Source organism: Talpa occidentalis, unplaced genomic scaffold, assembly GCF_014898055.3.
Source record: "Talpa occidentalis isolate TD23 unplaced genomic scaffold, MPIMG_talOcc4v2.1 talOcc4.4, whole genome shotgun sequence".
NCBI classification, from domain to species: domain Eukaryota; kingdom Metazoa; phylum Chordata; class Mammalia; order Eulipotyphla; family Talpidae; genus Talpa; species Talpa occidentalis.
Genome location: NW_023604295.1, coordinates 114,813,771 through 114,834,476, shown reverse-complemented (window position 1 = coordinate 114,834,476; position 20,706 = coordinate 114,813,771). Strand labels below are relative to the sequence as shown.

Here is a 20,706-nt window from a genome sequence, read left to right as displayed (position 1 = left end):
CCGGTACACAGGCAAGGATGCTGGGGGTCCGGGAGGCTGGCAGTCCTCCTAGCCCCCAGCAAGTCTTCACTCTATCTGGGGGCTCTCCAGCGTTCTCTGCTTCTCTTTTGGCTTCTTCTGGCGTCCCCGTGACGCCGCCCTTAAAAGCCCAGTCTTGGCCCAGGTGAATCCCATCTTCCTATGCCCACACCCTACTCCAGGTGCCCGCCATCAGGCATGCATTCGGGACTGCAAAGATCCATCATCTATCCTGATGGCGGGAGGGCAGAAAAGCCTGACATTTTTCCTTACCCTACACCCCTCCTTAAAATAAGGGTAAATCCTATCAAACCTCACAGGGTTGTGTGAGGATTAAATGATTGTCTGTGTTAAGCATCTCAGTTTATGGGATATAGTAAGCACACAGTAAATACGGACCAGTATTAGTACTACCATTTTCAGAGTTGTTTAGGGATCCCAAGATAATATATGGGAAAACACAAGGTGAACTGCAGAGTACTATGCAAATATGTTATTCTTCAGCATGTGGGGCTTGGGCATGGGTAACTTCCAGGCCCATTTGCCTGTTTAGGCACTAGGACTGGTAACTTGCAGGTATATTTGTCCATGTGGCACAGCATTCATCATCTCTACAGAGAAATGTGTTCCCTGGGACTTCCTTAGTTCTATTCCCTACCTTACAAATTAAAATCATTATTTTTTTTTTACTATTTTCTATTAGAAATCTTCCATTCCAAGCTGGTTATACAACCTGGTCTCGTCTTCCACTACTCCTCAGCCCAAGGCACAACCATGTTCATAAGCACCTCATTCTTTCCTGCTCCCCCCAAAATTTTCATTTTCAATCAAATTTCTTAATTTGTTTCCCCCTGCTTTCCCGCCATTATATTCAACCTCTGCTGCAAACACCACTGTTCACTCTGACCACTGATACTTTTCTGTAACCTGAGAGCCAGTGTTGGCTTGCCTGTGCGGGGTTCTTATATTCTTTTCCAGTTGTCTCATGTTGCAATACAAAGTGTTTCATACATGTCAAGGACTAGTGTAAATCTTATCACCCTGGTTAGGACAAGGCATAGGTCTTCTGCTCCTTTGTTTAAACTATTTCTTCTTGCACAGAAGAACCTCATGATAGCTATTTTAAAGAAAGTACCCTGTCAGCTAACCCACATGGCGCAGCAGACTACTCCTGCCTCACACGCTGCTCCCCTCAGCAGTGTATTTCAGCCTTTCTGCTTGTTCTGTTCCCCGCTCTGTCTCTGGTGAATCCTCTCCCCTCATCTCCCGCACCTATGACCTACACCCCAGCTCTTGTATGCATAAATAAATAAACTAAATCTTCAAAAAAAGAAAGTTCCCTGTCTTCTCCTTGGACTTTAGGGAACAGCAGGGGCATGAATGGAGGTTCTTATTGAGACTCCATTCCCCTGACCTACACAATGCCTGAAGCTGGTGGAAGACACAGATTCAGAATCAAGAACTTGGGTCTGTTCCCAGGGCAGACCCACCTGCTAGGTGACTCGCAGGTTTCTGGACAGACCTGCCATAAGCAAAATCTGCATCCTGTTGACCTGGTGGTAATTATATATAAAGCCTTGCTATTTTGGAGAAAAGTAGGAAAGGGGAGGGATTCTATGGGGCTCCATTAACATTGTGCTTCTGGATACCAAGGCAAGCACAGCTCCTCACCATTCTGTTTTTTCTAGCTGCTTTCTTCAGCATTACTGAAAAGCATCCCAGATCTGCTACTTGTATTCCTTGAGAGAATAGAGAGGCTCCTTTAGAGAGGCAGGAAGGGATGGGTGAATTGCATGAGAATCCTTTCCACTTCCACTAAAGGGGATATGGGATCCAATCTGCTTGGCCTTCCACAGTTCTTCTGCCACCTGTCCCAGGGACCTGCCTCAGAGCCAGCACCTCCTCAGCCTCAGATTCAGGCTGCTGAGCAGGAACCTTTGTCCTCTTCTGTTTCCTGGATTTTTGTTCAAGCTGTGGCGGCCTTAATCCTCTAAGCATGTCCAAGTCAGTCCTAACCTTAACCCCGATTTTCCTGTTCCTGGTGATGATAGTAGTATATATGTGCTGGGGGTATCGAAGCACAGTGCACCTTTTTTCCACAAAGCTCTTTGAACACGTTGCACCTAGAGCAGCTAAGAGAAAAACCTGGTAATTTGACTTGCAGCCAAACATTTTCAGCATCAGACTAGGTCTCCATGGAACCCAAATACCAAATATCCTTCAACCTCCATTCCTCACCTCATCTCTTAGGAAACAAGATGCAAAAAGCAAGTGTTTTGGTCTGCTACTTCCTCACAGCATCCCATTCCAATTAAATCAGGTTCTCCAAGAGTTCAACCATTGGTTTCAAGTGGCTGAGCCATAAACTGGTTTTCTTTTTTCATCTTTCGTGGCCAACCCCAATAAAGGTCTCAGCTCCTTTCTTATTAACTAATACCAACAAATATAACCCTGGTCTGTTGATCGTGGCCAGAGGAAGACCAGCTCAAAGGAGATGGACCCACAGATGCAAGGGTCTTTCCAATGTCCTCATTGAAATGGAGAGTGACTTGTGACTTGTTAGTTATAGGCGATTAGTGAGTAGTGATGTTCTTGAATCTGCTTCCTTACCTAGGATTTCCCAAGATTAGGACTGCTATTCACAATTGATGCAGAAGGGCAGGCTACTATAAACCAGCAAGAGGTTAGTTTCCTTACCATCACCTCCCAGATGAAGAAAGTGGCATTATCCTTGCTTTGTAAATGGAGACCTTGATAACATCCAAGGGTACTACTGGCCATGAGAAAATCTACTATAACTCAAGATCTGAAGGTTGCTTTTTGGTTCCCTTAAAAATTAGCCTTTGCCAGATGACAAATTCAGTTCAAGACCTATTGAGTATTTTGCTTCTGACATTGTTATGTTCTGTGGGAAAATTACAATAGGTCAATTATGCCCAGAGTTGCTTGCTGTTTTCTAGGAGAGGCGAGACATGATTGCTTTTGACAGTTTGAAAACCAAGTGATGACTCGATAAATAAAATGTGATATCCATACAATGAAATAATACCTGAGAGTTAAAAGAAATGAAGTACTGATGGGTGCTACAACATGAAAGAACCCTTGAAAACATTAAGTGAAAGAAGCCCGTTAAAAAAGATTGTAATTGTTGAATTCCACTGATGTGAAGTGTTCAATGTAGGCAAATCTATAGAGACAGAAAGTGGTTTCCCTAGCCAGAAGATGGAGGATGGAGAGCACAGGGTTTCTTTGTGGGGTGAAAAAAAGTTCTGACATGAGATTGTGGTCCTTAACTTTGAATATACTAAAATTCATTGAATTGTACGCTTAAACGAATGGATTTATGATATGTGAATTATATCTTAATAAAGATGCTGAAGTAATCCAAGAATGTATGTAATTGAGTGTGAATTTGTGTGGTTCAGACATAGCTATACAGAAAATTAGGGCAGCGTAGAGACACTAGTGCAAACAGAAGCTTCCTGGACATTTTGCATGGTGCGTGTTGAGAGTAGTCCTGGGTTATGAGGACTCTAGAAAGGATCCGACAGTCTTGGGCAGAAGTAAGTTTTGCTGTGGGGGGAGGATGCAATTGATGCAGAGAACAGCCAAACTTGGAGGGAAGACAGGGAGAAAAAGGCAGCATAGAAAGGTAGGCAGAGATTATGAGAAGCCTAAACAGTCGAGCATGACTGTAGATTTTTTTCTGTACACAGTTCTGGATCTTGATTAGGAGAATAATGGGACAAAGTGCACCAAGCCTGGAGCATCAGGGACAGGGGGAAAATAAACTTGGTTCTTGAGCCTTCCTACAACTCATGTAGAAGAGTTTCATTTGAGTGTCCTGGTTGGAATGAGTGAGACGTTTTGTATCCAAGCTAGAAGTAGCAGGAGCCGGTCTTAACTGTTTTCTCTTGGGGAAATGTCCAGGTTCTCTTTGCTGCCACATTTTTGTCTCTAAGACCTGTTGAAATGGGCTGTATGATGCCAGAGGCTAAGAATTTGAATTTACTGAATTTACTGTTTGACCAACGGCTGGTACAGATCACGAGTTGCAAAATATTTAATCAGTGAGGTCACTGGAGGGAAATGAGATTTGATCAATAGGAGTGTCTGCTATTTTCCTTAAGGCTCAAATCTGAACTGCTTTTGTTTTGCCTTCTTTGCTCAAAACCACAAATATTAAAAATGGAAAGAATAACTTTTCTTTAAGACCCACAAAAACTTATTTTTGATGGCTTGTGTGGTCGACTCACCTTTGTGGTATTTCTCTTGACCCGATTTCACAAAAATAAATGAGTGCTAGCCTGCTGGTTTCTAAACCCTTTTAAAGCAGCACCCCCTTTTTGATGACTCAGTATTTACCCAGTATTGACAACAGAGCCCTTGGATTACAGGGCCAGGCTAGCCTTCATCAAGGCCCCTCTGAAGAAAACTCTTAGTCCTTGGTACCTGGTGCCTTCCTCTGCCTAGGACACCATTTCTAGTGGACACCTATTGAATGCTTCAGCGTCTGTGGAAATGCGGGTAGTAAAGGAGAACAGGGTGTTCACAAGGGAGACAATGAAGAGGTAGTGTGATTGTGCATGTGAGTATCACATTATTCAGCAAGCTTTCATTGGGCAACTCTTGTGTGCCATGTACTGTTCTAGGTGCTGGAGATCTGAAGGTAAATATGACATGTTCCCACCCTCAGGACCCATTTGAGAATGAAGACTTCCTGCAGTGCAACAGGAAGTATGGTTGGGTGGTAGAAGGTCACCTGACCCAAAGGCTTCAAGGGGGGATTCCCAGCAAGGCAGGGCTTATGGGTGGACACTGCAGCACGGGGAGACTGCTGCCTTCCAGAACATATATTTCAGAGCCTCATATATCAGGAACCTACAGGGAGTCCCAGGTGAGCCTCTGGTGAACAGATGGTGAGAAATCAGGCTGCAGAAGTCAGGAGGTGGTTGTGAGCTACAACAAGCTCATTGTTTTCTTGGGAGGAGGACAGTGGCTGAAGATGCGCAGAGCACCTTTGAATATACTGAAAAGACATAGAATCTGCATCCCCTTGTGAGTGAAGAGGGAGACGCCCCTTCAGGGTGTCCATCTCCAGGCCTTTTTGTGAACGCCAGAGCAGGCCGGCGAGGGGAGCATGGGTGTGGGGACGGGTCCCATCACATCTTGTGAGCTGTGGACCACCGGGTCTGGGGACAGAGGTGAGGGGGAAAGACTGTGTGTGCCAGGCCCCTAGGAAAGAAGGTGGGGAACTTGAGCGGGGGACCCTGCCGTGCGATGAGGAGAAAGAAGCTTTGTGTGCAACAGCTCATGCTGCCAGAGCAAGTGTGGGTTTGTGGCAGCTGCAGGCTCCGTTCCTAATATAGTCAAAGGCTCCCAGGCCGCTGGTCCACACCTGTTTGCTAGAGGTTCCCCTGAGCTGACCTCTCCTTGGGCTGCCTTTCTCTATACATCTCATGGATCTGACTCATGGGGGGCCAGACACCACCACCCCCAACACTTGAACCAAGAGCCTTCATCGACAAATTGCCTTCTCACGTGGGTGGGGACTGCTGGATCTTTGAGGGGTGGGGTTTGTTCAGCTGTTCCTAGGAGGAGGGTAAGGCTGACCTAACCAGAAGGAAATGGGGTATTCTACTGGAAACTGGCCATTTTGGGCAACAAGCTGAGTGTGTGGGGTGGGGACACTCTGGATACAGAAAAGTTGCTGGGAAGGGCCAGCCTTCCCCCCCACGATGGAGGGAAATGAAACTCGAACCGCTTAATGCTGCTGCAGCTGCTTCCTAACTTTGCCTCTTTCTTCCTTTGGCCTTTGGAGGAGTGGAATAGAGAAGAAGAGTTGGGGGTTCCCAGATAGCAGTCACTTTCAACTGAGCCATATTTCAGTTCCTCCCTCCCCAGCTCTGTAGCCTCCTGGGATGTGTAGCTCAGTGCGTCTAGCATAAATCCCTTTATCTCTCTCCTCCTTCCCTCTCTTCCTCTCCCATCCCTTGGTTCCTCTTCCTGGCCCCTGTGGGTGGCAGCAGCCCAGCCCTGGGGAGCCCCTGTGGAAGTGGAGTCCTTCCTGGTCCACCCTGGTGACCTGCTGCAGCTTCGCTGTCGGCTGCGGGAAGATGTCCAGAGCATCAACTGGCTGCGGGACGGGGTACAGCTGGTGGAAAGCAACCGTACCCGCATCACAGGGGAGGAGGTGGAGGTGCGGGATTCCGTGCCTGCCGACTCTGGCCTCTACGCTTGCGTGACCAGCAGCCCCTCGGGCAGTGACACCACCTACTTCTCCGTCAATGTTTCAGGTTGGTAGCAAAGCCCTGCCCTCACCCCATCCTGGACCTACCCCTCCCTCCAACCCTTTCTGCTAGTTTCAGGGGGAGGTGAACCTCCTCCCCCTCCATGATCTGCCCCCACTCTGCTTCAGAAACTGCTGCCCACTAACATTGCTCCCTGCCAGCCGCGTGGCTTAGCTCTCAGAGGGGGAACTGGTGGTGTGGGCCCCAGTCCATCTGGGACTTCCCAGGTCTGCCTCAAAAGTGGTTGCTGATCCTCTGGGGGGGGGCAGGGGGGCAATAAAGCTTGCCCGGATCTCTAGGGTGCTAGGTAGGGCGCCATCCTCTCACTCCCTTCCCATTTGGACTTGGTACTCCACTTAGTAATCAGAGCCCGAAAATACACAGTGAGGTCCCTCCCCTCCTGTGATAGGTAAGGGTCCAGGTGCACCGCACTAGCCCAGGCTTTATGGAAAACATCTGTCCTCCAGCTTCCAGAGCTAGAGGGATCTGCCACTTCTAAAATGCCACTCACAAAACTAAGATTAAACTAAGTAGAGCTGAAATTTTCTTTTGCCATGTGTGCATCCCAGGTTTCGGACTTGGCACCTCCTCCCCATCATTTAACACGCCACGAACTGAGGAAACTGCCTCCTTTATTTCCCTCTAGATCCTGAAAGCACTAGGAAGGACTGGGGAAAGGTCTGGTCTGAACCATGATTGGTGACCACATGTGTGTCAAGCCTCTTAAAGGGGGTGGATCCTTGTTGGGGAGAGCTGTTGGCAGCTGTGGATTGTGTGGTGGGCTGCCTATCTGCTCAGGTGAAGAAGGGCAGCTCCCAAACCTTAGCAGATGTGTGCTAGAAAAATTCTAACTGGGGGTTGTTCAGCCCATGGCTTTGGAAATTGCTTCTGGCAGCAGTGTGCCTAGATCTGTCTGGATTTCCCGATGGTTGGCATTCCAAAGGAGAATACAGTTCTCTGGGTTCTAGTTCCAAAACCTAGCCTGTCCGGAGGCTACCATGAGTTGAGGAATCCTTTGGAGAGAGAGTGACTGGGGGAGAGTCAGTATGGGGAGCAGTGTCTGTTCTGTAACTGTATTGGGCCACCCCCGGGGTGGCTGTTGAGCGATAGAAATCGAGAGCCCCCTTTCCCTTGGAGGGACCTCATCGCCCCTTTGTCCTTTCCATAGATGCCCTCCCTTCCTCAGAGGACGACGATGATGATGATGACTCCTCTTCAGAGGAGAAAGAGACAGATAACACCAAACCAAACCGTATGCGTGAGACACTGTTTCCTACCTTACTGCCTTTTGGCGCTGGGCACTGGGTTTGGGTGGGACAGGGGGAGCTTGGTTGCTTGGTTGCTTGGTTGGAGAGCAGGAGGAAAGGCCATGTGGGTTCATGATGCTTGGTCCCCCAGGCATTCATTATTTACAGGTGTTAGGCAGGCAGGTGGGGCCCTTCCAGGTGTTGGCCTTGGCCCCTTGCTCCTAAGCCTAACCTGCCACCCTGCGTGTCCCTCTTGGCTTTCCCTGGGCAGCCGTGGCTCCATACTGGACGTCCCCAGAAAAGATGGAAAAGAAATTACATGCAGTGCCAGCTGCCAAGACGGTGAAGTTCAAATGCCCTTCCAGTGGGACTCCTAATCCCACCCTTCGCTGGTTGAAAAATGGCAAAGAATTCAAACCTGACCACAGGATTGGAGGCTACAAGGTAGGTGTGTGTATACAAAAGTTGGAATAAAAAGAACTGGAGAACGTGACTTAAAACATTCTTACTGTATGCCTTTAATTGTTTAAAATAATGTGTGCTAATTATATAAGTAAAACACTGTAGAAAAAATTCAAATATAAAATACAAATAGGGCCTCCCTGGTGGCGCAGTGGATTGAGCATCGCACTATAAGGCAATCCGCAGCCTCTGCAGTAGAAGTTCGATCTCTGGCTGACTAGGGAGCAATCCACATGGCACAGCAGACCTCACCTGTCGCGCCCGATGCTCCCCTCAGCAGTGTATTTCACTCAGTCTGCCTGTTCTGTTCCCCGCACTGTCTCTGGAGTCCTCTCACCCCCCGCGTCTTTGGCCTGTACCCCAGCTCTTGTATGCATAAATAAATAAATCTAAAAATAATAATAATAAAATACAAATAAAGGTAAAAAATCTTTTCAATCTTTTTTTTTCTATGTAGATGATTTTCACATAGTTGATCACATTATTTTTAGATAATTCCTTGTCATTTATTACCATTGTAGCCTGAACTCTTTACCATGTGTTTGAATAATTTTTCACCACAGCATAATATTCCACTATTAAAATATCCCATAATTTATCAAACAATTATGTAGTACGAGTTACTTTCTGGGTTGGTTTTTTTTTTTTTTTTTCTCTATTTAAATAATGTTACAGGAAATGTTTTTGTGCTCAGATCTTTATCAGCATCTTTAAATTTCCTTGGGACAGATCACTGAAAGTGAAGTTACTCATTCCAAGTATAAGCTTTTTTTTTTTTTTTTTTTAAGATTTATTTATTTATTTATACAAGCACTGGGTACAGTCAGAAGCGCGGGAGGGTGAGAGAATTCACCAGAACCAGAGCGGGGAGCAGAACAGGCAGACTGATGAAATATATTGCTGAGGGGAGCAGCGGGCACCGCAGGAGAGGTTGGCCAGGGGTCGAACTGGCGCTACAGAGGCTGCAGGCAGCTTCGCAGTCCAGCGCTCAACCACTGCGCCACCAGGGGAGACCCCAAGTATAAGCATTTTTAAGCCCTTGGTGCAAATTACCCAATTACTTATTTTCCTGGTAATTAGGGAATTTCATTCATTCACTTATTTATTACATGGACATTTCTTGAACACATGTCTTTCAAGAAAATACACTAGGCAATAGAGGGTTCAGAGTCCAAAAAGTCATAAAATTTTACTGTGATAATTGTTCAAATAAAGGACAGATGATGTAGATTATGAGTTGGGGTGAGATTTTATTTTTAAGTTTTATGTTATTGTTATAACAATTACTTTCTTAAAAGGGAAAATTAATTTACCCTCCCATAACAAGGTCTAAGAATGACAAGATCACTATATTCTGCCAATAGATTTCATAGATGCAAGTATCTCATTGTTCTGTCATGCATCCTTTTGCTTATTAGTGAACTTAGAATTTTCATATGTTAATACATGATTTCCATTTCTTGTTGTATAAATTATTTGTGTCCTTTTGCCAACTTACATTTCTAAGGAGACCATCTTCATTGTAATCTTTTCTTTAAAGATTTTGATCATCCGTAGCTTCCTGTTTTCTCTCACATCTCACCTAGACATTCATTTCTCTTTAATCTTGTTAAGAAAAGCAGAAGTCATTAAGAAATAGGGGGGAAAAATAGGGAAGCCTTTTAAATCCTCTCCAAATACTTTTGTGTACAAGGCACTGTGCTATGGGTGATACTGATGGCACTTCTGCCCATAAAGAATTGTTAGTGTGCTGTGAAGGCAGACATCCATGAGCACCAACTAAAAAATGGAGGTAAAAACAATTCTAACTCGAGATTTGGCTGGAGGTGGTGGCTTTGGGGATGAGCTGTCAAGGGCAGAGAGGCCTGGACTAAGCAGGATGCTGTGGCACAGCAATGGCATGGACAGAGGCACAGTTGGGAAATTTCCCGGGTGTTTGGGAGAGTGAAGAAGTCACTTTTGTACCCATCATGAACACCTTGGTTATTTTGGGTAGATTTCTAGAGTTCCTCACTTCTGTCGCCAGTTAGCCTGATGTGTTCTTTCAGGATATAAATAGGCAGGGGTGGACAGCCCATGCCTTATCCTGGCTCACTGCAAGCATGAGCTATGTGCTCTGTGCTCTGATTGAAGGGTAAGTACCACGTGGCATCAATGCCACCAAGTGGCTCTGCCTTCATTTTCCTCCAGACCCTCAGTGGAGCCTTTTGGCATGTTCCCCTCAGGTCCGTTATGCCACCTGGAGCATCATAATGGACTCTGTGGTGCCTTCAGACAAGGGCAACTATACCTGTATCGTGGAGAATGAGTATGGCAGCATTAATCACACCTACCAGCTGGATGTTGTGGGTAAGAAGAAACATGGTCATGGGAGTATATTGCTGACAGCGGAAGAGAAAAGGTGCTTGAGAAATGGTCACGGGGTCCAGGGCTACATAGGGACAGAGTCCACACAGTGTTGGCACTTGTCAGGTCTGTCACCTCAAACAGATGACTTTCCCCTTATGACTTTCAATTTTCTGAACTGTAAAACTTAGCATAAAAGTCGTGGGGGCCTCCCCCTCCCCAGTGGTGCAGGAGTTAAAGTCTCAGTGTTATCAGGCTGTTGCCAGCCACTGCAGCATGAGTTCGATCCCCAACCAGGGAGCTAACCCACATGGCACAGCAGACTTCTCCTGTCTCACCTGCTGCTCCTCTCAGCAGTGTATTTCTCTAGATCTGCCTGTTCTGCTCCCCACTCTGTTTCTGGTGAATCCTCTCAACCCCTACCCTCCACCCCTGCACCTCTGGCCTAGACCCCAGTTCTTAAATGCGTAAATAAAAAAATAAATCTTTAAAAAAAAAGTCACTGTTGGTTCCTGAGAATCAGCAACATGCTAGGTATCTTAAATACATCACGTGCCATTCTCATGGCACCCCTGCACAGTGGGCACTGTTGTTCCAAGTATATAGAAGAGCAAACTTGAGGTTCAGAGAGGTCAGACATCTAATTAATGCAGAACTAAGGCCTATGCTGACTCCAGGGCATCCTACAAGATACTAGGGAGAATGTCCTGCTCTGAGTGCTGTCATTGTAACCTGTTTCTTCTGGAGGTTCTCAATCTCATTCTCTGGAGATCCTAAGGTAATGAGTTTCACAGCCTGCATTCTGTCTTGGTTTTGAGGCTATGGTCCAAAAAGAAACATGTGCTCCAGGAGGTCTGGGGGAGGATTTGAGACTCAGCATTTCCAACAGTCTCCTCAGTGGTGCTGGAGTGCCAGGACCGCACTTTGAACAGCAGGCATCTAAATGACTATGATTTTAGTCTAAGAGAAGTAAGGTTAGGCTGTGCTGAAGTCCAGGAGTGTGCTACAGGCTTCTCATTAAGGCAAAAGAGACTTCTTAGTCCTGTGAATATGGATGCATTGCTTTGGGGAGAAGGTTCCCGGTAGCCTTGGACCTGAGGAAAAGGTGTTTTCCCTCAGCTCAAGTTTATGGGGTCGGGGCTCATTAGAGACTCTGGGAGGTACACTGCCTGTCACTAGTTGAGTCTCTGGGGAGTGCACTTCACTTTGGTGGTCTTTGGATACCATCTGTCAGCATACCAGCCAGGAACAGGCCAAGAACAGTCTGATGAGCCTCTCCTCTCCCTTCCTCCACAGAGCGGTCCCCTCACCGACCCATCCTGCAAGCAGGGCTGCCTGCCAACAAGACAGTGGCCCTGGGCAGCAATGTGGAGTTCATGTGTAAGGTGTACAGTGACCCACAGCCCCACATCCAGTGGCTAAAGCACATCGAGGTGAATGGGAGTAAGATTGGTCCGGACAACCTGCCTTATGTTCAGATATTGAAGGTAATCTTGACCCTAGTCTCCGTGCGCTGAGTGCTGGGACACAGACCAGTATGTCCCAGGACCCAAGTTGCTGTGGTCAGGCTCAGTGCCCACAATTGGCACACATCCCTTGCCCTCAGGCACATGCGCCACCTTAACTCTGGAACTAGCCAGTTCCCCGGGACTACTGACTGGTCACAGAGTAAAGCTGTGATGGGAACAGAGGACTCTGGGGTTGGTAGGCAGTGCTGGTTTCTAAAGAGCTATAAGAGTGACTTTGCTTGGGCCTTTGGGTTGACTAGTCAAGGGAGACCTTTGAAATACTTTTTTACTGCCCAGGGCCAAAAGCTTTGCAGCTAGCATTTCCCAGTCTCTGCTTTGTTTCCCAAGTCACATTCTTTCTGGCAAGTGGGCAGATGAGAAGAACATAGCTTAGGTAGAGTTGGAAAAACAAATGCCACAGGTAAATTCTAAGTCATATCAGGAGTAATGGCATTTTCTTCCTTTTTCCTCTCACTCCCAGACTTTCATTGTCCCTGAATGCTCCATTAATCCAGGGAAGGTAATTGCCTTATTTTCTAGTGGATCTTGCAGCAGGAAGTAACCAGAGCTGGGAAAGTGGTTTATCTCCTGGTCCCAGAGTTAGACCTTCATCCTCCCCCAGCTTGGCTGCCCCAAAGACTTGCTGACCATCCCTTCTCTTCGCTATGGTGTTGAAACTACTATGTAGGAACTGGCCCATGCCTTGGGCCTTGGCCACTGTCTCCATTCATAATCTGCCTTCATTCCAAAGGAGTGGGTTCCACACAAGCAGCATTTGATTGGGGGCAGGGGGTGGGGAGCAGTGATTTTTTTTTCATTTTTTTAGTTTATTTTTTGCTCACATGCTTTGGACTTTTGAAGTCAATTTGTTTTTAAGAAGGAAAGGCTAAGTGTCACTGAATATCTCCCTTGCCTTAGCTCCCTGAGCCTGCCTTAAAGTTACATGGGAGCAAAGTACAGCCACATCTCAGTGTTTGCCCAACTGACTGGCGTGTCGTTGGTTTGTTCCAGCATTCGGGGATTAATAGCTCGGATGCGGAGGTGCTGACCCTGTTCAATGTGACAGAGGCCCAGAGCGGGGAGTATGTGTGTAAGGTTTCCAATTATATTGGTGAAGCTAACCAGTCTGCGTGGCTCACTGTCACCAGACCTGTGGCAAAAGGTAATGGGGAGATGGATGGGGCCCTGTGCTGGGAGTTTGATTTAGGCCCCAAGCTGCTGGGGCAGGTGGGGAGCCAGCACCGAACTCTCCCTGTTATCCTGCTGTTTTCCTAGTGCCCACAGCCATGGAAAAATACCTGGCCTGGGAGGCTGGTTTGGTTTGGTACTGTGTTGGTGTCTCTCCCTCTGTGCCTTCTGTGTGGTCCTTGGCTGTGTGTGCACTTGTGGGGAGTCTTGCTGCCTTGTGAGTGATTCTGCAGACTGAAGATTTACATGGTGGAGGAGAGAAGGGTCAAGCGTGCCCTTGCAGACCAGCGTCCACAGGCTGTGCGTGCGTGTGGCCGTAGCATCCTTCCATCCCTCTTGTGTGTGCCCTCTGGCTTTCTTTACCTGAAACCAAACAGCCCCCCTTCCGCCGGGCCCCATTTCTCCATGCTGCCCACTGCCCGCATGCTTGGATGGGCCAGGGGCTGCAGCATCTGGTGAAGGGTCGTAACCAGCGTCGTCATCTCAGGCGTGCCAGAGTGCCTCCCTGAGGGTCTCACACTCTTCCTCTAACAGGTCTCGCTGCCTGGTGGTTTTTGTTTGTTGTTGTTGCAAAGGAAACGCTGGGGAGCATTCCTTCCTCTGGTTCCCCCCCTTCTCTTTCTCCCTCCCTCTCTCTGTGTCTTTTGGAGGTCTCATGCCCTGTGCTTGTCCATTTTGCTTCCGTTGTCTCTTCTAGACTGCCGGAGTTAATACCACCGACAAAGAGATGGAGGTGCTTCACTTAAGGAATGTCTCCTTTGAGGACGCGGGGGAGTATACGTGCTTGGCGGGTAACTCTATCGGACTCTCCCATCACTCTGCATGGTTGACCGTTCTGGAAGGTATACACTGTACTTCTCCTCTCGATGTCCTGCCCTTGCGATGGGCACGGGGGGAGCATGCATTGCTGGGCTGGGGGAGACTCAGAGCCGGGACAGGGAGCTGCAGCAGTTTGATCAACCTTGAGGGTGAAATCTACTTGGCTCACACAGGAGCTGTCCTCCTTTTGCAGGACTGTGGGGACCTCCCCCGGTACACCTGCGTCTGGCTCTCCCCTTTGCCAGTGCAATGCATGCATGGGATCTGGATTTAACCTGTAGCTGGGCTCTTCTCCAGGGCAGCCTCCTTCCATCCTTGGGCACAGCAGCCTTCCCTCGTCCACTCTGTACTGAGTGTCAGTCAGCCCCAAAAGTTTCAGAAAGGGCTCCACTCCTCCCCTAACTGAATGTAGCCACTCTATAAACTGGAATTTACAGCTTATAAGGAACAAAGCTGACCCAGCCTTCCATACTGCAGTCTTCCAGTTTTGAAGGAAGAGATGTCCTACCTGGATGTGTGAACTCAAACTACTCTTACATAATGCCTGTCTCAAACAGCCTCCAGAGGCCTGATGATGCCCATTTACCCTCTTTGGCTACTGACTCTGCGGGACAGGAAGGAAGGAGCCTGCAGCCTGCTCGGGTGGTGGGCTGGTGACTGCAGGGCTGGAGCGTGGTGTTGCTGCTCTCTGAGCGTGCTGCACGTGGGTGTGGGTGTGGTGCTGTTCCTGTAACTGCTGACACTGCCCTTTCCTCTTCTCCCCACCCTTTCTCTTCTGCCCTGCCTGCCTCACAGGGTCTGATAACGCCCCTGTTGGAGGCAGAGAAGCGTTCTGTTTTTATCATTGTCACTGTCTGTCCTGCGTGTGCTCCCAGTTAGTTGTCTTCTCAACGCTGGGGAAAGAGAAAAACAGAAACACTTCTTGTTATCAGCTTTGCTGTCCCCTGTTGGGCCTTGGGAAGTTCTCTTTAGGCTCAGTTTGGGGGCATACCTTGTGGCTCCCCGGGGAGGTCCCCTGGGTGCCTGCCCTTGTGGCTGGCTGGTGTCTTTGGGAGGTGTTGGGGAGCGCTGTGGAAGGAAGAAGGACAGTCCGGAGGAAGGAGTGTCTGTGAGGGCACTTGCTGCAGCCTTGGGGGCGGAGCGGGCGGAGGGAAGGTTTGAACTGATGGGCTTCCATGGGAACTAGGTGAATTCTAAACAAAAGCTGAGAAAAAAGAAAACATGCCCTCCTTCCACTTTCTTTCTAAGTTGAAAGAGTTAGGGGCCTGTGAGTAGGATTCTTAAAAACTAGAAAAGTTTTAAGTTTTTATCTAGAGCTGTTCAGGCCTGTTTGGAAATTCAGTCAGTTTTACTTGTGGTCTGGCTAGTATTTACATGTCTGACCTGACACAGGTGACAGACAAACGGTGGGACATCTTGTCAGGATGCAAATTGGTTCTGCCCTCCCTACATTGGTCCTCATTTAGTGCCACTATATGCCACGTGCTGTGACAAAAATTTGCTAGGTACCTTCCTTGCCCTCCAGGCACTCATGGGCTCGTTGGAACAAAGGACTCAGGCAGTTTACCTGTCCCCATGTGCGAGGTGTGTGCATGCCATGCTGAGGTGCTGCAGAAAAGGGCATCTGGAGCAAGAGGCTTCTATCTCAACTGTCTTTGCAGGGTACTTGGTACCCATCTAGCCAAGCAGTCCAGCTGAGCAGTCCTGAGGTGATGGGGATGGGCCTCTTTAGGAATGTCTGGTCTAGTCTCTTTTGAGGCGTTCGACTCAGGGTCAGGAAGGCTCAACCATTCCCAGATGTCTGGTTTCTCAATGACAGAACCTCAGTTCTAGGTCAGACATGGTTTGGTTCTTCTTGCCCTAAGATTCTCAGAGGGAAGGAGATGGGTGGTATTTTTCTTATGAAACTGGGACCCCAGTGGACTGGGCCCCACAGCCTGCTAACTTTCTGTTCACACTGACTCAGCCCTGGAAGAGAGACCTGCAGTGATGACCTCGCCCTTGTACCTGGAGATCATCATCTATTGCACAGGGGCCTTCCTCATCTCCTGCATGGTGGGGTCTGTCATCATCTACAAGATGAAGAGCGGCACCAAGAAGAGTGACTTCCACAGCCAAATGGCTGTGCACAAGCTGGCCAAGAGCATCCCTCTGCGCAGACAGGTAACAGAAAGTAGATAGGGGATTTGCACGCTCCACATCACCTTCTTTCTTTGTGTCTGGGGCTTCTCCAAGGGCAACTCACACTTTACCCTCTTCTCTCTCCCTAAACTACACTCAGGCTTTGCTTTCTGGCTTCTGGGCCAGGGTCAGTGTAATGTCCTGACATAAGTGCTCCAGAGTTGGGTTTCCAGTTGTTCTAGCCCCTGAATACCCTCTCCCCACCAGACCCTGACTCGAGAGTGCTAACTAGGCTGAGTGTGCCACTGGTATTGCACATTTGAACTGTCCCTGGGGGTCAGTTAAGGGTATAGAGACTACAGAAGAGACCGGAGTGGGCCCCTGGGTGCCCTCTCTATCCAGTGTGCCCATGCCTGCTCATCAAAGGAAATGCATAGAGGTGAAAGTGTGTGAAAAGAGGGACTGCTAATTCCAGAAAGTACTTTGGGAGTTAGGAATCCATAATCTGAGGCAAGGTTTCACAAATAATCTGGACAGTAGAGTTGCAATGAGAAGTAATAAAATGTCAGTCCGAAAGAGGTACATTTGGTCTACCTATGTTAAAGGTGAATAAATCAATTTATTCAATTAGTAGTGAATATAAGTCAGTGTTAGACCTTTGGTCTTCCAATCTGCTGCTGTGTAGGGGCTATCAGATACCATACAAACACCTCTGTGACCTGTGAAAAGCCCTGACTAGTAATTGGAGGAATCTGCTGCCATTACCCCCCCTACTTGCTAGAAGGGTGACCCCACTCTTCCTGTAGGTGTCAGCTGACTCCAGTGCATCCATGAACTCTGGAGTTCTGCTGGTTCGGCCCTCACGTCTCTCCTCCAGCGGAACCCCCATGCTGGCTGGGGTTTCTGAATATGAACTTCCTGAAGACCCTCGCTGGGAACTACCTCGAGACAGGTTATTACTCTGACTCAATTTTTTTTTTTAAAGATTATTTATTTGTTTGTTTATTTATACAAGCACTGGGTACAGTCAGAAGCGCGAGAGGGTGAGAGAATTCACCAGAGCCAGAGCAGGGAACAGAACAGGCAGACTGATGAAATACACTGCTGAGGGGAGCAGCGGGCGCGGCAGGAAAGATCTGTCACACCATGTGGGACCCTCACCGATGGCCAGGGATCAAACCAGCGCTGCAGAAGCTGCGGGCAGCTTCACAGCCCAGCACTCAACTGCTGCGCCACCAGGGGAGGCCCCTCTAACTCAATTTTTTAAGGAAGCCCCCTGCTTATTAGTCTAATGGTGGAAATTGTGTGTACTAAGATCTTCCAGGGGGTGAAAACACATGAAGCACCTGCAGAAATCATTTCTACTTTCTGCTCTCAATTAGTTGGAATATGGGCAGGTAGAGAAGGGGTATCCTGCCCTAGGTTTGAACTCAGCACCAACTACCACTCTGTTTCCCCAAAAGGCTGGTTTTAGGTAAACCCTTGGGAGAAGGCTGCTTTGGGCAAGTGGTATTGGCAGAAGCCATTGGGCTGGACAAGGACAAACCCAACCGTGTGACCAAAGTGGCTGTGAAGATGTTGAAATGTAAGTGATATTTCTGTCCTTGCAAAAGTGATTCCTTCTCTTTCTAAGCTAACTGTGGACTCTAGGCCACAAAGAACACTCTCTTTCACGCCCACAGCTGCTACACTGCCTACCCTGGGTTGCCTGGGTACGGAAGGAGCATTCTGGACCTTGAAATTGGCCATAAACTCACTTTGTTTCTTGAGACCAGCCTGGGTTGTGGTCAGGTGTTTATACTAGATCCCACTGGGAGCTGACTTTCTGTCCCATAGCCCCTGCCCACTGGGTGCTATTTATTGCAACGAAAGTTCTTTTAAGAGGGAAAGAAAGAAATTTGGTTGCACAAGGCCGGGGGCAGGGAAGCAAGCCCTAGAGAGAAGGGGCTCCTTGGGCACACCTTCTCCTAAGCTGTCCTCTGTCAGTCCCACTTCCCAAGTCTCATCTCCATCTCTGGTTTGTGTGCAAAGCCGATGCCACGGAGAAAGACCTGTCTGACCTGATATCAGAAATGGAGATGATGAAGATGATCGGGAAACACAAGAACATCATCAACCTGCTGGGGGCTTGCACGCAGGATGGTAGGTGCTGAGCAGGCTGACTCTGCGACCCCATCTAGGGAAGGGTCTCAGACAGGAACCTGTCCTCCCACTCAAATAACAGTGCCTGTCATGGGGGAAGGCAATACTCTGGGGTTTCTATGCCAAGACATCTCTCAGCTCTGCATAAGGAAGGGGGCTGAGTTGGAATGTATTTCTCAGGATCAGGGCCAGTGCCCATTGGAGTTCATGAATACAGTTACCTAGATTAACACACACAGTGAGTGGATAGGAACAGGTGAGTAATTGTGGTCTAGATTAAAGCTCTTACTTCCATTTTTGCTTGGGAACTCTCTGGACTATGCCAGGAAGAATTATTTCCCTGACTTTAAGTAGTAGGCTAAGTTTCTTGGCTTCCCTAAAGGGGAGGTTAGGATTAGGAAACAATTGCATGGTATGCCATTCACTTCCCTGGAAGTGAAGCTAAACTTGCTTACCTGCCTGCCTGCGCTGATGGCCCCTTTCATCTCTGCTCTCAGGTCCTTTGTATGTCATCGTGGAATATGCCTCCAAGGGCAACTTAAGAGAGTACCTGCAGGCCCGGAGGCCTCCTGGGTTAGAATACTGTTACAACCCCAGCCACAACCCGGAGGAGCAGCTCTCCTCCAAAGACCTGGTATCCTGCGCCTATCAAGTGGCCCGGGGCATGGAATATCTTGCCTCCAAGAAGGTATGGCGCCTGCCAGCTTCCCTGGGTGAAGTCGGGGGTGGGAACAGAGCCCTCAATCATACTCCAGCTTGTAGTGGAACTGTAGATGTGTTGGGCGTGGCCTGCCTGTGCTGAATTAGGCACTCTGGGGACCTCAGAGTTAAGAGCCAGTGTAGCCTTGTGGGCACTATTTACTATCTTACATTTCTTCAAAACTAAAGTAAGACTGTTAAGACCTCTGTTTTAGGATGGCTCTGGGGGTAAAATGAAGTCATGGGACAGATACAGATGGCTTTGCTGGGGCCCCAATCCATTGTGGCTGTGATACACCTCAGAGACAGGATTTCAGAGCACACACATCTTTGTTGGCATAAGGCTTCAACCTTTCTGGCTATGAATCCAGGACTTTGGGAAAACCAGGACAGGAAGCGAATACAAAGTGTTTGATATAGTGATTGTGAGGCCTGGAGCCAGAGTAGCTGGATTTGAAGTGGAGGAAAAGGACTCTAGCAGGAAACTAGAATGTTCTGGAGGTGGAATGGTTTGGCTGGACAAGGCCTGTGGAGTCAGTGCAAGAGGAGACGGTCACTCAGACAGCTGGGTGCCGGTGCTTGTCACAGCTCTCGACTCCTCACCTGCCTCCTGCCCTCCTCTCTCCATCATTTGCCCACCTCTCTCCACAGTGCATACACCGAGACCTGGCCGCCAGGAATGTCCTGGTGACAGAGGACAATGTGATGAAGATCGCAGACTTCGGCTTAGCTCGGGACATTCACCACATTGACTACTATAAAAAGACGACCAACGTGAGTGCTGGCGATGCCACTGAGCACATGTGCTGTGCGTAAGACACTGCCCCACCAGCCTTTCTCCAGCTTGGGTTTCTCTGCTGTTAACCCAGCACAGGTTGCCTTACCTGAGAAACAGTGTGGTAGTATAAGCTGAAATGTGCATCCCCCCCCCAGTCCAGTCCCCCTTGTACCCCTACTTGTCTCCTCATTGCTTTTTGCTGGGCCATCCCCAATCTCCCCTGTGCTCCTTGCAGGGCCGACTGCCTGTGAAGTGGATGGCACCTGAGGCCTTGTTTGACCGGATCTATACCCACCAGAGTGATGTGTAAGTGCAAAAAGCAACTGTCAGGGATACTTGGGATAAGGATAGAGAATTTGCAGTAAAATAGTGTCCTGCACCCATCTCCAGATTGATGAGGGTCTCCTCAGTTGGGGAGAGAAAAAACAAAACATTGTATAGATATATTCACTTCGTTCCCAGAGCTTGAAAGGCCATTGGACTTTCAAGCACTGGAATTAAGGGTTTGTGTTGGAGGGGGCGGGTGGGTTCAGAATGAGTATCTGACCTGTGGGTGAAGGAAGGATGGAAGGACTAGATTGACCTGTCTCTGTACTCATCTACAGGTGGTCTTTCGGGGTGCTCCTGTGGGAAATCTTCACTTTGGGTGGCTCCCCATATCCTGGTGTGCCTGTGGAGGAGCTTTTCAAGCTGCTGAAGGAAGGTCATCGAATGGATAAACCCAGTAACTGCACCAATGAGCTGTAAGTATGAGAATATAGTTGAGGTCTGAACTAGCTGGTGGTTGGGGGAGAAAGGGAATGAGTTTGACAGGTAAAGGGAGAAAGAGGTGTGCGGCTAGGTCTAGCAGCCCTTCCTGGTTCTTCCTCCTCTGACTTGACGGTCTTGCTACAGGTACATGATGATGCGTGATTGTTGGCATGCGGTACCTTCTCAAAGACCTACCTTCAAGCAGCTGGTAGAAGACCTGGACCGCATTGTGGCCTTGACCTCCAACCAGGTGAGGCTGTCCCATCCTAGACTGTCAGCTATCATCAGTAGCTACATCTCTGTGAATTGAAACTGCTGCGGGGAGTCGCATACTGGAC

The 20,706-nt window shown here is 48.4% G+C and overlaps 1 protein-coding gene across 14 annotated transcripts in view; it reads left to right on the top strand.

The window, feature by feature from the left end:
* The window catches only part of FGFR1 (fibroblast growth factor receptor 1), a 55,611-nt gene that overhangs the window by 25,617 nt on the left and 9,288 nt on the right, over nucleotides 1-20,706 (top strand). For 3 of the 14 annotated variants that reach the window (XM_054700892.1, XM_054700889.1, XM_054700890.1), the window contains exons 3-17: nucleotides 6,045-6,314; nucleotides 7,477-7,566; nucleotides 7,827-7,999; nucleotides 10,243-10,366; nucleotides 11,660-11,850; nucleotides 13,757-13,901; nucleotides 15,845-16,048; nucleotides 16,807-16,951; nucleotides 17,463-17,584; nucleotides 18,031-18,141; nucleotides 18,639-18,829; nucleotides 19,492-19,614; nucleotides 19,854-19,924; nucleotides 20,224-20,361; nucleotides 20,513-20,618. In XM_054700892.1, coding sequence (XP_054556867.1) covers nucleotides 6,045-6,314; nucleotides 7,477-7,566; nucleotides 7,827-7,999; nucleotides 10,243-10,366; nucleotides 11,660-11,850; nucleotides 13,757-13,901; nucleotides 15,845-16,048; nucleotides 16,807-16,951; nucleotides 17,463-17,584; nucleotides 18,031-18,141; nucleotides 18,639-18,829; nucleotides 19,492-19,614; nucleotides 19,854-19,924; nucleotides 20,224-20,361; nucleotides 20,513-20,618 — 2,204 coding nt within the window. Of the gene's footprint in view, nucleotides 1-6,044; nucleotides 6,315-7,476; nucleotides 7,567-7,826; nucleotides 8,000-10,242; nucleotides 10,367-11,659; nucleotides 11,851-13,756; nucleotides 13,902-15,844; nucleotides 16,049-16,805; nucleotides 16,952-17,462; nucleotides 17,585-18,030; nucleotides 18,142-18,638; nucleotides 18,830-19,491; nucleotides 19,615-19,853; nucleotides 19,925-20,223; nucleotides 20,362-20,512; nucleotides 20,619-20,706 lie in introns of all 14 variants that reach the window. The other 11 variants (XM_037526069.2, XM_054700885.1, XM_054700891.1 and 8 more) reach the window with 10 other exon arrangements.